The 17235-nt window shown below is 39.5% G+C and overlaps 2 protein-coding genes and 1 non-coding gene across 3 annotated transcripts in view; 2 read left to right on the top strand and 1 right to left on the bottom strand.

Annotated features, from left to right (window-relative positions):
* SLC9C2 (solute carrier family 9 member C2 (putative)) overlaps positions 1-17235 on the bottom strand; it is a 105203-nt gene that overhangs the window by 61397 nt on the left and 26571 nt on the right. Inside the window, exon 9 of the mRNA XM_045982905.1 lies at positions 14985-15153. Coding sequence (XP_045838861.1) covers positions 14985-15153 — 169 coding nt within the window. The remainder of the gene's footprint in view (positions 1-14984; positions 15154-17235) is intronic.
* On the top strand, positions 10949-11051 carry LOC123928526. Its single transcript, XR_006815739.1, has one exon. It is a non-coding gene; the product is annotated as a U6 spliceosomal RNA (small nuclear RNA).
* LOC123927939 (heterogeneous nuclear ribonucleoprotein D-like) lies at positions 12549-13789 on the top strand. The gene has a single exon (XM_045982906.1). The coding sequence runs from the start codon at positions 12598-12600 to the stop codon at positions 13504-13506; it is 909 nt and encodes a 302-aa protein (XP_045838862.1). The 5' UTR covers positions 12549-12597; the 3' UTR covers positions 13507-13789.

Below are 17235 nucleotides of genomic sequence, written 5' to 3' on the forward strand. Positions count from 1 at the left end.
AATAAGTGATATAGAAGACAAAATAATGGAAAATAAGGAAGCAGATCAAAAGAGAGAAAGAATTATGGAACATGAGAATAGACTCAGGGAATCGAGTGACTCTGTCAAAAGTAATAACAATCACATTATAGAAGAATGGGGGAACAGAAAATTTATTTGAAAAAATAACAACAGAAAACTTCCCTAATCTGGGGAAAGAAACAAACATCCCGATCCAAGAGACACAGAGAACTTCCATCAAAATCAACCAACGCAAGCCAACATTAAGACATATTGTAATTAAATTTGTAAAATATAATGATTAAAAATGCCAACTATTGAAAGCAGCAAGACAAAAGAAGTCCTTAGCTTACAAGGGAAGACCCACAAGGCTGGCTCTAGATTCCTCAACAAAAACAGAAGGGAGTGGCATGACATATTTAAAGCGCTGAATGGGAGAAATATGTAGCCCAAAATATTCTATCCAGCAAGGCTATCATCCAAAAGAGATGCAGAGAAAAAAAGTTTCCCATACAAAATCTAAAGGATGGGATGCCTGGGTGGCTCAGTCAGCTAAGCGGCTGCCTTCAACTCAGGTTGTGATCCCAGCGTCCTCAGACTGAGTCCTGCATCGGGCTCCTTGCTCAGAAGAGAGCCTGCTTCTCCCTCTGCCGGTCACTCTCCCTGCTTACGCTCTCTCCCTCTCTCTCTCTGACAAACAAATAAACAAAATCTTTTTTTAAAAAACCCCCAAACAAACACACACACACACAAAAACCTAAAGGAATTTGTGACCACAAAACCAGTCCTGCAAGAAGTACTAAAGGGGTATCTTTGAGTGTGGAAAGACCAAAAGTGACAAAGACAAGAAAGGAACAGAGAACATTTCCAGAAACAATGACAAAACAAGTAATAAAATGGCACTAAGTACATATCTATCAATAATTATTCTGAATGTAAATGGACTAAATGTTCCAATCTAAAGACATAGAAGTGTCTTTAGACACTTCCATAGACATATTGGAATGAATAGAAAAAGCAAGACCCATCTATATGCTGGCTATAAGAGACTCATTTTAGATCTAAAGTCACCTGCAGATCCAAAGTGAGGGGGTAGAGAAACATTTATCATGCAAATGGATGCTTTAAAAAAAGCCAGAGGGGGGTGCCTGGGTGGCTCAGTGGGTTAAAGCCTCTGCCTTCGGCTCAGGTCATGATCCCAGAGTCCAGGGATCGAGCCCCGCATCGGGCTCTCTGCTCAGTGGGGAGCCTGCTTCCTCCTCTCTCTCTGCCTGCCTCTCTGCCTAGTTGTGATTTCTCTCTGTCAAATAAATAAAATATTTAAAAAAAATAAAAAATAAAAAATAAAAAAAGCCAGAGTAGTGTTATCACTAACCAGAGCCCTTAAAGATGTTCCTCAGGAGATGCCCTGCTTTCTTGTTGTTGTTTTGTTTTGTTTTTGTTTTTGTTTTTGTTTTTGTTTTTTGTTTTTGTGACCTTGTCAAAATGGTAGAACTTTTGGACTTGCCTTACCAAGGCCTGCAAAGGTGAAATCCATCTTTTGAGGCTTTCTAGAAGATTTTAGGTGAAGAAAGCCACTTGAGATTTTATACTCTTCTATCTTGCCTCCTGTATTCTCAAAACTATTACCTCACGCAAGCTTCTGTGCTTGCATTGCCCTCTGAATCTAAAAACTTTTCTCAAATTGATTAAAAAATATTTATACAATAATCTCCAAAATCTTCAGAAGGAAGCAGAAGGAATCTTTTTCTAAGATATCAGGGCTTTTCCTCTCAGTCTCTGAACCTGGGGAAAATACCTGGGATTCCTTCCTACCCTGGGGTGAGGAGAAAAACCTTTAATAAAGTCAAAGGAAACCCTGAGTATGGAGCTGTGAGGACAATCACTTTCAAACTGCCTGCATCTATGGTGAAGAGAGGAAGAGCTGCCACAGCTGATTAGGACTATGAATGGGGGAATCCTTTTGAATTTTCTAGGCCACAATGGATTTCACAGGGCATTGTTTCCATAACACTTAAAACCTTGTTAATTATCCCACAAAGAAAGCACTCTGGTGACTCAGAGGTTAGGAGTTGGCCCAGCTGGGGGTGGAGGGTTAGAAGGCTACAGGCAGGAAGCTTGAAGGGCTGTGGGAAAAGGGTGAGATGTTCTGAGACCTGGGGCCAACTTCATTCTGGGCTTGCCTGTGTGTTCAGTTTGGCTTTGGGCTGGATTCTGGGGAGAGATGGGCTTGCTATTCAGGGAGGCATGAAGTTCTGCCTTAGACTAAATGATGTTTATAGTTGTGGCTCTTTTCTACTCCTATGATGTGCTGAAGTGATGGAGACTGGGCTGTGTTACAAATAAATAATTTTATCTTGTTTTTGTTAAAAAAATATATAGACAGAGAGGAGTCAAGATGGCGGAGAAGTAGCAGCCTGAGACTACATCAGGTAGCAGGAGATCAGCTCGATAGCTTATCTAAACATTGCAAACACCTACAAATCCAACGAGAGAGCGAAGAGAAGAAGAAAAGCAACTCTAGAAACAGAAAATCAACCACTTTCTGAAAGGTAGGACTGGCGGAGAAGTGAATCTAAAACGACAGGAAGATAGACCGCGGGGGGAGGGGCCGGCTCCCGGCAAGCGGCGGAGCAACGGAGCACAAAATCAGGACTTTTAAAAGTCTGTTCCACTGAGGGACATTGCTCCAGAGGCTGAACCGGGGTGAAGCCCACGCGGGGTCAGCATGGCCCCAGGCCCCACAGGGTCACAGAAGGATCGGGGGTGTCGGAGTGTCGCAGAGCTCGCAGGTATTAGAACGGAGAAGCCGGCTGCAGAGACAGAGCCGAGGACTGAACTCTCAGCTCGGGGTTACCTTGAACTGGTCGCGGGCTGCGTGAGCTCGGAGCGCGGCTAGAGGCTGGGGATACGGGAGTGATTGGGTGCTGTCCTCTGGGGGCGCACTGAGGAGTGGGGCCCCAGGCTCTCGGCTCCTCCGGGCCGGAGACTGGGAGGCCGCCATTTTCATTCCCGTCCTCCGGAACTCTACGGAAAGCGTTCAGGGAACAGAAGCTCCCAAAAGCGAACCCGAGCGGATTACTTAGTCCGGCCGCCGGTAAGGGCGGTGCAATCCCGCCTCGGGCAAAGACACTTGAGAGTCACTACAACAGGCCCCTCCCCCAGAAGATCAACAAAATATCCAGCCAGGACGAAGTTCATCTATCAAGGAGAAAGCAGGTTCAATTCCTAAGACAGCAGAGCAATTCCAGAGGAGGAGAAAGCAAAGCACGGAACTCATGGCTTTCTCCCCATGATTCTTTAGTCTTGCAGCTACTTCAATTTTTTTTTCTTTTTTCTATTTTTTTTTCTTTTTTCTTTTTTCTTCTTCTGCTAAATTTTTTAAAACTTTTACCCTTTTCTTTTTTAACGTTTTTTGACTAGTTCATCTAAATACATATATTTTTTCTTTCTTTTTTATATTTTTTTGTTTTATTTTTTAAATTTTTTTCTTTTTTTTTTTTTTCTTTTTTTTCAGAACCTGTTTTTATCCCCTTTCTCCCCCCCACAATTTGGGGTCTCTTCTGATTTGGTTACAGCGCATTTTTCTGGGGTCTTTGCCACCCTTTTAGTAGTTTATTTGCTCCTTCATATCCTCTTATCTGGACAAAATGACAAGGCGGAAAAAATCACCACAAACAAAAGAACAAGAGACAGTACCGAAGGCTAGGGACCTAATCAACACAGACATTGGTAATATGTCAGATCAAGAGTTCAGAATGACGATTCTGAACATTCTAGCCGGGCTCGAAAAAGGCATGGAAGATATTAGAGAAACCCTCTCTGGAGATATTAAAGCCCTTTCTGGAGAAATTAAAGAACTAAAATCTAACCAAGTTGAAATCAAAAAAGCTATTAATGAGGTGCAATCAAAAATGGAGGATCTCACTGCTAGGATCAATGAGGCAGAAGAAAGAATTAGTGATATAGAAGACCAAATGACAGAGAATAAGGAAGCCGAGCAAAAGAGGGACAAACAGCTACTGGACCATGAGGGGAGAATTCGGGAGATAAGTGACACCATAAGACGAAACAACATTAGAATAATTGGGATTCCAGAAGAAGAAGAAACAGAGAGGGGAGCAGAAGGTCTATTGGAGAGAATCATTGGAGAGAATTTCCCTAATATGGCAAAGGGAACAAGCATCAAAATCCAGGAGATGCAGAGAACCCCCCTCAAAGTCAACAAGAATAGGTCCACACCCCGTCACCTAATAGTAAAATTTACAAGTCTTAGTGACAAAGAGAAAATCCTGAAAGCAGCCCGAGAAAAGAACTCTGTAACATACAATGGTAAAAATATTAGATTGGCAGCAGACTTATCCACAGAGACCTGGCAGGCCAGAAAGAGCTGGCATGATATATTCAGAGCACTAAACGAGAAAAACATGCAGCCAAGAATACTCTATCCAGCTAGGCTATCATTGAAAATAGAAGGAGAGATAAAAAGCTTCCAGGACAAACAAAAACTGAAAGAATTTGCAAACACCAAACCAGCTCTACAGAAAATATTGAAAGGGGTCCTCTAAGCAAAGAGAGAGCCTAAAAGTAGTAGATCAGAAAGGTACAGAGACAATATACAGTAACAGTCACCTTACAGGCTAATAATGGCACTAAATTCATATCTCTCAATAGTTACCCTGAATGTTAATGGGCTAAATGCCCCAATCAAAAGACACAGGGTATCAGAATGGATAAAAAAACAAAACCCATCAGTATGTTGCCTACAAGAAACTCATTTTAGACGCGAAGACACCTCCAGATTTAAAGTGAGGGGGTGGAAAACAATTTACCATGCTAATGGGCATCAGAAGAAAGCTGGGGTGGCAATCCTTATATCAGATCAATTAGATTTTAAGCCAAAGACTATAATAAGAGATGAGGAAGGACACTATATCCTACTCAAAGGGTCTGTCCAACAAGAAGATCTAACAATTTTAAATATCTATGCCCCTAACGTGGGAGCAGCCAACTATATCAACCAATTAATAACAAAATCAAAGAAACACATCAATAATAATACAATAATAGTAGGGGACTTTAACACTCCCCTCACTGAAATGGACAGATCATCCAAGCAAAAGATCAACAAGGAAATAAAGGCCTTAAATGACACACTGGACCAGATGGACATCACAGATATATTCAGAACATTTCATCCCAAAGCAACAGAATACACATTCTTCTCTAGTGCACATGGAACCTTCTCCAGAATAGATCACATCCTGGGTCACAAATCAGGTCTCAACTGGTATCAAAAGATAAGGATTATTCCCTGCATATTTTCAGACCACAATGCTCTGAAGCTAGAACTCAATCACAAGAGGAAAGCTGGAAAGAACCCAAATACATGGAGACTAAACAGCATCCTTCTAAAGAATGAATGGGTCAACCAGGAAATTAAAGAAGAATTGAAAAAATTCATGGAAGCAAATGATAATGAAAACACAACAGTTCAAAATCTGTGGGACACAGCAAAGGCAGTCCTGAGAGGAAAATATATAGCGGTATATATACCGCTTTCTTTCTCAAGAAACAAGAAAGGTCTCAAGTACACAAGCTAACCCTACACGTAAAGGAGCTAGAGAAAGAACAAGAAAGAAACCCTAAACCCAGCAGGAGAAGAGAAATCATAAAGATCAGAGCAGAAATCAATGAAATAGAAACCAAAAAAACAATAGAAAAAATCAATGAAACTAGGAGCTGGTTCTTTGAAAGAATCAATAAGATTGATAAACCCCTGGCCAGACTCATCAAAAAGAAAAGAGAAAGGACCCAAATCAATAAAATCATGAATGAAAGAGGAGAGATCACAACTAACACCAAAGAAATACAGACAATTATAAGAACATACTATGAGCAACTCTACGCCAACAAATTGGACAATCTGGAAGAAATGGATGCATTCCTAGAGACATATAAACTACCACAACTGAACCAGGAAGAAATAGAAAACCTGAACAGGCCCATCACCAGTAAGGAGATTGAAACAGTCATCAAAAATCTCCAAACAAACAAAAGCCCAGGGCCAGATGGTTTCCCAGGGGAATTCTACCAAACATTTAAAGAAGAACTCATTCCTATTCTCCTGAAACTGTTCCAAAAAATAGAAATGGAAGGAAAACTTCCAAACTCATTTTATGAGCCCAGCATCACCTTGATCCCAAAACCAGACAAGGATCCCACCAAAAAAGAGAACTACAGACCAATATCCTTGATGAACACAGACGCAAAAATTCTCGCCAAAATACTAGCCAATAGGATTCAACAGTACATTAAAAGGATTATTCACCACGATCAAGTGGGATTTATTCCAGGGCTGCAGGGTTGGTTCAACATCCGCAAATCAATCAATGTGATAGAACACATTAATAAAAGAAAGAACAAGAACCATATGATACTCTCAATAGATGCTGAAAAAGCATTTGACAAAGTACAGCATCCCTTCCTGATCAAAACTCTTCAAAGTGTAGGGATAGAGGGCACATACCTCAATATTATCAAAGCCATCTATGAAAAACCCACCGCAAATATCATTCTCAATGGAGAAAAACTGAAAGCTTTTCCGTTAAGGTCAGGAACACGGCAGGGATGTCCATTATCACCACTGCTATTCAACATAGTACTAGAAGTCCTAGCCTCGGCAATCAGACAACAAAAAGAAATTAAAGGCATCCAAATCGGTAAAGAAGAAGTCAAACTATCACTCTTCGCAGATGATATGATACTATATGTGGAAAACCCAAAAGACTCCACTCCAAAACTGCTAGAACTTGTACAGGAATTCAGTAAAGTGTCAGGATATAAAATCAATGCACAGAAATCAGTTGCATTTCTGTACACCACCAACAAGACTGAAGAAAGAGAAATTAAGGAGTCAATCCCATTTACAATTGTACCCAAAACTATAAGATACCTAGGAATAAACCTAACCAAAGAGACTAAGAATCTATACACAGAAAATTATAAAGTACTCATGAAAGAGATTGAGGAAGACACAAAAAAAATGGAAAAATGTTCCATGCTCCTGGATTGGAAGAATAAATATTGTGAAAATGTCTATGCTACCTAAAGCAATCTACACATTTAATGCAATTCCTATCAAAATACCATCCATTTTTTTCAAAGAAATGGAACAAATAATCCTAAAATTTATATGGAACCAAAAAAGACCTCGAATAGCCAAAGGAATATTGAAAAAGAAAGCCAAAGTTGGTGGCATCACAATTCCGGACTTCAAGCTCTATTACAAAGCTGTCATCATCAAGACAGCATGGTACTGGCACAAAAACAGACACATAGATCAGTGGAACAGAATAGAGAGCCCAGAAATCGACCCTCAACTCTATGGTCAACTAATCTTCGACAAAGCAGGAAAGAATATCCAATGGAAAAAAGACAGCCTCTTCAATAAATGGTGCTGGGAAAATTGGACAGCCACATGCAGAAAAATGAAATTGGACCACTTCCTTACACCACACACGAAAATAGACTCCAAATGGATGAAGGACCTCAATGTGAGAAAGGAATCCATCAAAATCCTTGAGGAGAACATGGCAGAAACCTCTTCGACGTCAGCCATAGCAACATCTTCCTAGGAACAACGGCAAAGGCAAGGGAAGCACGGGCAAAAATGAACTATTGGGATTTCATCAAGATCAAAAGCTTTTGCACAGCAAAGGAAACAGTTAACAAAACCAAAAGACAACTGACAGAATGGGAGAAGATATTTGCAAACGACATATCAGATAAAGGGCTAGTATCCAAAATCTATAAGGAACTTAGCAAACTCAACACCCAAAGAACAAACAATCCAATCAAGAAATGGGCAGAGGACATGAACAGACATTTCTGCAAAGAAGACATCCAGATGGCCAACAGACACATGAAAAAGTGCTCCACGTCACTCGGCATCAGGGAAATACAAATCAAAACCACAATGAGATATCACCTCACACCAGTCAGAATGGCTAAAATTAACAAGTCAGGAAATGACAGATGCTGGAGAGGATGTGGAGAAAGGGGAACCCTCCTCCACTGTTGGTGGGAATGCAAGCTGGTGCAACCACTCTGGAAAACAGCATGGAGGTTCCTCAAAATGTTGAAAATAGAACTACCCTATGACCCAGCAATTGCACTACTGGGTATTTACCCTAAAGATACAAACATAGTGATCCGAAGGGGCACATGTACCCGAATGTTTATAGCAGCAATGTCTACAATAGCCAAACTATGGAAAGAACCTAGATGTCCATCAACAGATGAATGGATAAAGAAGATGTGGTATATATACACAATGGAATACTATGCAGCCATCAAAAGAAATGAAATCTTGCCATTTGCGACGACATGGATGGAACTAGAGCGTATCATGCTTAGTGAAATAAGTCAATCGGAGAAAGACAACTATCATATGATCTCCCTGATGTGAGGACATGGAGAAGCAACATGGGGGGTTAGGGGGATAGGAGAAGAATAAATGAAACAAGATGGGATTGGGAGGGAGACAAACCATAAATGACTCTTAATCTCACAAAACAAACTGGGGGTTGCTGGGGGGAGGTGGGATTGGGAGCGGGGGAGGGGGCTATGGACCTTGGGGAGGGGAGGCGAACCATAAGAGACTATGGACTCTGAAAAACAACCTGAGGGTTTTGAAGGGTCAGGGGTGGGAGGTTGGGGGAACAGGTGGTGGGTAATGGGGAGGGCACGTTTTGCATGGAGCACTAGGTGTTGTGCAAAAAGAATGAATACTGTTACGCTGAAAAAATAAATAAAATGGGGAAAAAATATATATATAGACAAACTAGACTTTAAAATAAAGTCTATAGCAAGAGATGAAAAAGGGCACTCCATCATAATAAAGGGGATAATACAACAAGATCTAATGATTATAAATATTTATGCACCCAACATGGGAGCACCCAATATATAAAACAATAATAAACATAAAAGAACTAATTGATAATAATACAATTAATAGTAAGGGACTTTAACATCCATGTACATCAATTCACACATCATCTAAACAGAAAATCAACAAAGAAACAATAGTTTTCGGGGCGCCTGGGTGGCTCAGTGGATTAAGCCGCTGCCTTCGGCTCAGGTCATGATCTCAGGGTTCTGGGATCGAGTCCCGCATCGGGCTCTCTGCTCTGCAGGGAGCCTGCTTCCTCCTCTCTCTCTGCCTGCCTCTCTGCCTACTTGTGATCTCTCTCTCTGTCAAATAAATAAATAAAATCTTTAAAAAAAAAAAAAAAAGAAACAATAGTTTTCGATGACACACTGGGCCAGATGGACTTAACAGATATATTCAGAACATTCCATCCTCAAACAGCAGAATACATATTCTGTTCATATGTACATGGAACAGTCTCCAGAACAGATCACATACTAAGTCACTAATCAGAACTCAACAAGTACAAAAAGAGATCATACCATGTGTATTTTCTGACCACAAGGCTATGAAACTTAAAGTCAACCACAAGAAAAAATTTGGCAAGACCACAAATACATAAAGGTTAAACAACATGCTACTAAACAAGGAATGGGTCAACCAGGAAATCAAAGGTAAAAATTTAAAAATACACGTAAACAAAGGAAAATGAAAACACAACTGTCCAAAACCTCTGGGATGAGGCAAGAGTGGTCACAAGAGGGAAGTATGTAGCAAGACAGCAAGAAAAATCTCAAACAACCAAAACATACACCTAAAGGAACTAGAGAAAGAACAAAAAGGATGCCTAAAGCCAGCAGAAAGAAGGAAATAATAAAGATTAGAACAGAAATAAATGATATAGAAACTTAAAAAAAAAACAAAACAGTAGAATAGATCAATGAAACCTGGAGCCAGTTCTTTGAAAAATTTAATAAAATTGATAATCCCCTAGCCAGACTTATTAAAAGGAAAAGAAACGAACTTAAATAAACAAAATCACAAATGAGAGAGGAGAAATAACAACACCACAGAAATACAAACAATTATGAGAGAAGATCATGAAAAACTATCCTAACAAATTGGACAACCTGGAAAAAATGGATAAATTCCTAGAAACATATAAATGCAAAAACTGAAATAAGCAGAAATAAGAAATTTGAACAGACTGACAACCAGCAAAGAAATGGAATCAGTAATAAAAAATCTCCCAACAAACAAAAGTCCAGGGCCAGATGGCTTCACAGATGAATTCTACTCAACATTTGAAGAGTTAATACCTATTTTTCTCAAACAATTCCAAAAAGTAAAAAAGGAAGAAAAGCTTCCAAATTTATTCTATGAGGCCAGCATTACCCTGATATCAAAACCCAGATAGCCTCCCCTAAAAAAGAAAACTATCGGCCAATATCCCTGATGAACACGGATGCAAAGATTCTCAGTAAAACTGAATCCAACAGTACATTGAAAGAATCATTAACCACGATCAAGTGAAATTTATTCCTGGGCTGCAAGAGTGGTTCAATACTCACAAATCAATCAATGTGATTGACACATTAATAAAAGAATAAAAAAATAAGAACCATATGACCCTTTCAATAGATGCAGAAAAAGCATCTGACAAGGTACAACATTCATTCATGATAAAAACTCTCAAGAAAGTAGAGTTAGAGGGAACATACTTCAATATGTTAAGAGCCATATAAGAAAAATCCACAGCTAATATCATTCCCAGTGGGGAAAACAGAGAGCTTTCCCTCTATGGTCAGGAACAAGACAGGGATGTCTACTCTCACCTGTTATTCAACATAATACTGGAAGTGCAGCCACAGCAATCAGACAACAAAAAGAAACTGAAGGCAACCAAACTGGCACAAAAGAAGCCAATTTTTCACTATTTGCAGACAACATGATACTCTATATAGAAAACCCAAGGACTCCACCAAAAAATTGCTACAACTGATACATGAGTTCTTGCTTCAGCAGCACATAGACTAAAATTGGAACAATACAAAGAAGATTAGCATGGTCCCTAAGCAGGCATGACAAGCAAATTTGTGAAGCATTCCATATTTTTCAGACAGTTATCATATGGTTTCACTCATTTGTGGAATATAAGGAATAGCGCAGAGCATCATAGGGACAGGGAGGAAAAACTGAACTGGAAGAAATCAGAGAGGGAGACAAACCATGAGAAACTCTTGACTCCAGGAAACAAAGTGAGGGTTGTGGAAAGGGAGGTGGGTGAGGGAATGGGGTAACTGGGTGATGGGCAAAGGAGGGCAAGTGATATGATGAGCACTGGGTGTTACACACAACTAATGAATCATTGAACATTACATCAAAAACTAATGATGTATTATAATTTGCTAATTGAATTTAAATTTAAAAAATGAAAAGAGCTATTACACAAATTCTGTACTACAAAAGCAATGTACAAAAATCTGTTGCATTTCTATACACCAATAATGAAGCAGCAGAAAGACAAATTAAGGAATCAATCCCATTTACAATTGCACCAAAAATTCTAAGATACTTAGGAAAAAACATAACTAAACAGGTAAAAGACCAGTACTCTGAATACTATAAAACACTGATGAAAGAAACTGAAGAGGACATGAAGAAATGTAGAGATATTCTATGCTCATGTAGTAGAAAAATAAATATTGTTAAAATGTAAAGATATTTCATGCTCATGGATTAGAAAAACAAATATTGTTAAAATGTCTATGCCACCCAAAGCCATTTACACATTTAATGCAATCCCTATCAAAATAACACCAGCACTGGGGCGCCTGGGTGGCTCAGCGGGTTAAAGCCTCTGCCTTTGGCTCAGGTCATGATCTCAGGGTCCTGGGATCAAGCCCCACATCGGGCTCTCTGCTCATCGGGGAGCCTGCTTCCTCTTCTCTCTCTGCCTACTTGTGATCTCTGTCTGTCAAATAAACAAATAAATAAAAATCTTAAAAAGAAAATTAAATAAAAAAAAATAACACCAGCATTTTTCACAGAGCTAGAATAAATAATCCTAAAATTTGTATGGAGCTACACAAGTCCTCAAATAGCCTAAGCAACCTTGAAAAAGAAAAGCATCACAATTGTGATGGAGGCCTCACAATTTTGACTTTCAGGTTATGTTACAAAGCTCTAGTGATCAAAACAGTGTGGTGCTAGCACAAAACCAGACACACAGCTCAATAGAACACAATAGAAAACCCAGAAATGAACCACAACTATAGGGTCCTTTAATCTTTGGCAAAGCAGGAATGAATATTCCAGGGGAAAAGACAGTCTCTTCAACAGATAATGTTGAGAAAACTGATAGCAATATGCGAAATAAAGAAACAAGACCACTTTCTTACACCACACACAAAAATAACTTCAGAATGGATGAAAAACCTAAATATGCGACAGGAAACCATTAAAATCCTAGAGGAGAATATAGGCACGAACCTCTTTGACGTCAGCAACTAGCTATGTCTCTGGAGACAAGGAAAACAAAAGCAAAAATAAAGGACTGGGACTTCATCAAAATAAAAAGCTTCTGGATACAACGCTCCACCGCCGCTGCCGCCGCGACCCGGACTACGCGCCCGCACCCCCCGGCCGACAGCTCCGCCGCCATGGAGGACATGAACGAGTACAGCAACATAGAGGAGTTCGCAGAGGGATCCAAGATCAACGCGAGCAAGAACCAGCAGGATGACGGTAAAATGTTTATTGGAGGCTTGAGCTGGGATACGGGCAAGAAAGACCTGACTGAGTACTTGTCCCGGTTTGGGGAAGTGGTGGACTGTACGATTAAGACAGACCCGGTGACCGGAAGATTGAGAGGATTCGGATTTGTGCTTTTCAAAGACGCTGCTAGTGTTGACAAGGTTTTGGAACTGAAAGAGCACAAACTGGATGGCAAATTGATAGACCCCAAAAGGGCCAAAGCTTTTTTAAAAGGGAAAGAACCGCCCAAAAAGGTTTTCGTGGGTGGATTGAGCCCAGATACTTCTGAAGAACAAATTAAAGAATATTTTGGAGCCTTTGGAGAGATTGAAAATATTGAACTTCCCATGGATACAAAAACAAACGAAAGAAGAGGATTTTGTTTTATTACGTATACAGATGAAGAGCCAGTAAAGAAATTGTTAGAAAGCAGATATCATCAAATCGGTTCTGGGAAGTGTGAAATCAAAGTTGCACAACCCAAAGAGGTATACAGGCAGCAACAGCAGCAGCAGAAAGGAGGAAGAGGCGCCGCAGCTGGTGGACGAGGCGGCACTAGGGGTGGTGGACGAGGGCAGGGCCAAAACTGGAACCAAGGATTTAATAACTATTATGATCAAGGATATGGAAATTACAATAGTGCCTATGGTGGTGATCAAAACTATAATGGCTATGGCGGCTATGATTATACTGGGTATAACTATGGGAACTATGGATATGGACAGGGGTCTGCAGACTACAGTGGCCAACAGAGCACTTACGGCAAGGCATCTCGACGGGGTGGCAATCACCAAAACAATTACCAGCCATACTAAAGGAGGACATTGGAGGAAACAGGAGGAAATTGCTAAAGTTAACCCATCTTGCAGGACGACATTGAAGATTGGTCTTCTGTTGATCTAAGATGATTATTTTGTAAAAGACTTTCTAGTGTACAAGGCACAACTGTGTCCAACTGTATATAGCCGCCAATTAGTTTTCTTTGTTTTTACTTCGTCTTTTGCTATCTGTGTTATGACTCAGTGTGGATTTGTGTTTATACAAATTTTATTTGTATGATTTCATGTTAAACCTCAAATAAATGCTTCCTTATGTGATAAAAAAAAAAAAAGCTTCTGCACAGGGAAAGAAGCAATCAACAAAACTAAAAGTCAGCCTATAGGGGAAGGATGGGGAAAGAAATTTGCAAATTACATATCTGATAAAGGGTTAGTATCCAAAATATATAAAGAACTTACACAACCTAACACCCAAAAAACCAAATAATCCAACTAAAAAATAGGTAAAAGACAATGGATAGAGATTTTTCCAAAGAAGACATACAGCTGGCTAATAGACAGATGAAAAGATGCTCCATTCCACTTATCATCAGGGAAATACAAATCCAAACTACAATGAGATATTGCCTCACACCTGCCAAAATGGCTAAAATAAAAAACACAAGAAACAACAGCTGTTGGTGAGGGTATGAAAAATGGGGAACCCTCCCGCACTTTGGTGGGAATGTAAACTGGTACAGCCACTAAGGAAAACAGTATGGAGCTTCCTCAAAAGGCTGAAAATAGACCTATCCTATGATTCAGCAATTGTATTATTAGGCATTAACCCAAAAAACACTAAAATACCAGTTCAAAGGGATATATGGACTCCGATGTTTACAGCGACATTATCTACAATAGCTAAACTATGGAAACAGCCCAAGTGTCCATCGACTGATAAATGAATAAAGAAGGTGTGGTGTGTGTGTGCGTGTGTGTGTATATATATATATATATATATATATATATATATATATACACATAATGGACTATTCCTCAGCCATCAAAAAAGAATGAAATCTTGCCATTGCAACAACATGGATGGAGCTAGAGAGTATAATGTTAAGCAAAATAAGTCAATCAGAGAAACATAAATACCATATGATTTCACTCATATGTGGAATTTAAAAAACAAAATGAACAAAGAGGCAGAAAAAAAGAGAGAAAAGGAGGCAAACCAAGAAACAGACTCTAACTGTAGAGAACAAACTGATGATTACCAGAGGGGAGGTGGGGGGGGGGTGTAAAATGGGTGATGGGGATTAAGCAGGGCCCTTGATGTGGGTATTGTATGTAAATATTCAATCACTAAATTGTACACCTGAAACTAATATTACACTGTATGTTAACTAAATGGAATTTAAATGAAAACTTTTAAAAAATGGTTAGCTCTATTATTGGGAACTATGACAAGTACTACAAAATAAATAAAAATGAGTAAGTATGAATAAATGTGAGATACAATTTTTTCCTACCAATTGTGGTGACTCTATTTCTTTTTCAGCCAGATTATGAATATCAGGAGCCAGGAGTAAGCTAAAAACTCCTTTAATTCCAGACCATGCTATAACAATTCCCCATTTCCAATTATACTCATAATTTGCATGCATCAGAATGGGGCTCACTAACACAACAGTAAGCAACCTGTGGAAAGAAAAAAATTTTTTTTTTATTAATCACACCTGATGTATCAATGTTATTCATGGTTGAATACTACATTTTATATAAGATTTTTTTCAGGAAAAAGAAAATAATCAGTTTATTAACAAGTTGTTCAAACTTTTGGGGACAAACAAAATCTACTGTCTAAATTTCGCATATAATACTCATATCTTGAAAAACAGTGCTAGAAGTTTTATACAAATACAAGGATTTATTATTAACACTATTGGGCACTATTCGGATTTGGGTAGTAAATTTCTGAAAGTTCTTCAAATAACATTGACAAGCTCATCTATTCCACGGAGGGCCATGACTAGATTCAGAAATTGGGCCAAGAGGACATGCAGATGTTGGCCAAAAAGGAAAAATTATTGTAGGCACATTAGTAAATGGCTTAACCAGAGTTTTCTTGCGCTCCCATGAGACTCATAAACGAAAAGTCACGTAAGTCATCTCAGTTTGTGCCTTTTTTCTCTACAGAACATTTTTCTTTCCTTTTCTTTTTAGAGTGGGGAGGGACAGAAGGAGAGGGAGAGAGAAAATCTCAAGCAGGCTCCACACCCAGCATGGATCCTGACACCGGGCTTAATCTCACAATCCTAAAATCATGACCTAGGCTCTCAAGAGTCAGACGCTTAACTGACAGAGTCACCTAGGTGCCCCTCTCTTCTTTTTTCTTATTTGAGAATAGTTGACCCACGATGTTAATGATAGTTTTTTGTTTTGTTTTGTTTTGTTTTGTTTTGTTTTGTTTTTGACAGAGAGAGATCACAAGTAGATAGAGAGGCAGGCAGAGAGAGAGAGAGAGGGAAGCAGGCTCCCTGCTGAGCAGAGAGCCCAATGCGGGACTCGATCCCAGGACCCCGAGATCATGACCTGAGCCGAAGGCAGTGGCTTAACTCACTGAGCCACCCAGGCGCCCAATGATAGTTTTATGTGCAACATAATGATTCCACAACTCTACTATTACGCTATGCTTTCCACAAGTGTCTATAGATCATTTTTCTATAAAACCCTCTACCAAAAATTTAGAATCTATATTTAGGGGATCTGCACCAAAAGAATATCAGTACTATCCCTCAAAGGAGATTTCAGCAGAAATAAAATTGACATGTTCTTAGACTCAAAAAATATATTGTGTATCAGTTGCTCAGCTGGGAATGTCACAAGACAGTTTAGAGAATTTCTATCATTGAGAAACAGAAAATCTGCAATTACCATCTGCAACATATGTAATTAATTTGAGCAAACTCCTCTGTCTTGCATTTAAGCCTTTTGCAAAGTAATTCTTACCAACATTTTCAGCCTTACTAATTGGTCTTTCTCTGAAATACCATGGAGCCCAGCCAAAATAGAACAACTCATTTCATTTCCTGATACCAAAAACAGAAAGGCAGTGTAGTAAAATCTCAGGAGTCAGTCTACCTAGGTTTCAAATTGAGGCTGCTTTTACTAACCATGTAAACTTAAGATGGGAGAAGGTCAGAGGGAGAAGCAGACTCCCCATGGAGCTGGGAGCCTGATGAAGGACTCAATCCCCAGACTCCGGGATCATGACCTGAGCCGAAGGCAGTGGCTTAACCAACTAAGCCACCCAGGCACCCTCTTTAACCTCTTTAAAGCTCAGTTTCTTCACCTGTAAAGTGGAGGTGATATATAACAATAAGTACACTTGCCTCGAAGGATTATTGTGAAGACTCGATTAAATGAGGCAACATACATAGGACTTAGAATGATGTTTTGAATGTGGTCAGCACTCAGTACATGTTAGCAATAATTATTGTGACTAGGCCTTAGTTTGGCTCATCCTCTAAAATGTTTTTCTCAACAAGTCTCTTATGAAAAGCCCACTCATATTTTGAGGGCCCCTTAGGATGACTCCTTCCATTAAAGCCTTTCCTCTAGTCAGGTGGATCCAACAGTTCACCTCAGATCTCTGGCACTCCCGAGCCATTTGACTTTGGGCAAGGTACTTTGCCTTTGTTGGCCAGTTTCTTCATCCATAAGATTCCCATCTCCTGGTGTTGTTATGAAGATGAAATGAGGCACCAGAAGTGTAGCTGA

Source organism: Meles meles, chromosome 17 (genome assembly GCF_922984935.1).
Source record: "Meles meles chromosome 17, mMelMel3.1 paternal haplotype, whole genome shotgun sequence".
Classification (NCBI taxonomy): domain Eukaryota; kingdom Metazoa; phylum Chordata; class Mammalia; order Carnivora; family Mustelidae; genus Meles; species Meles meles.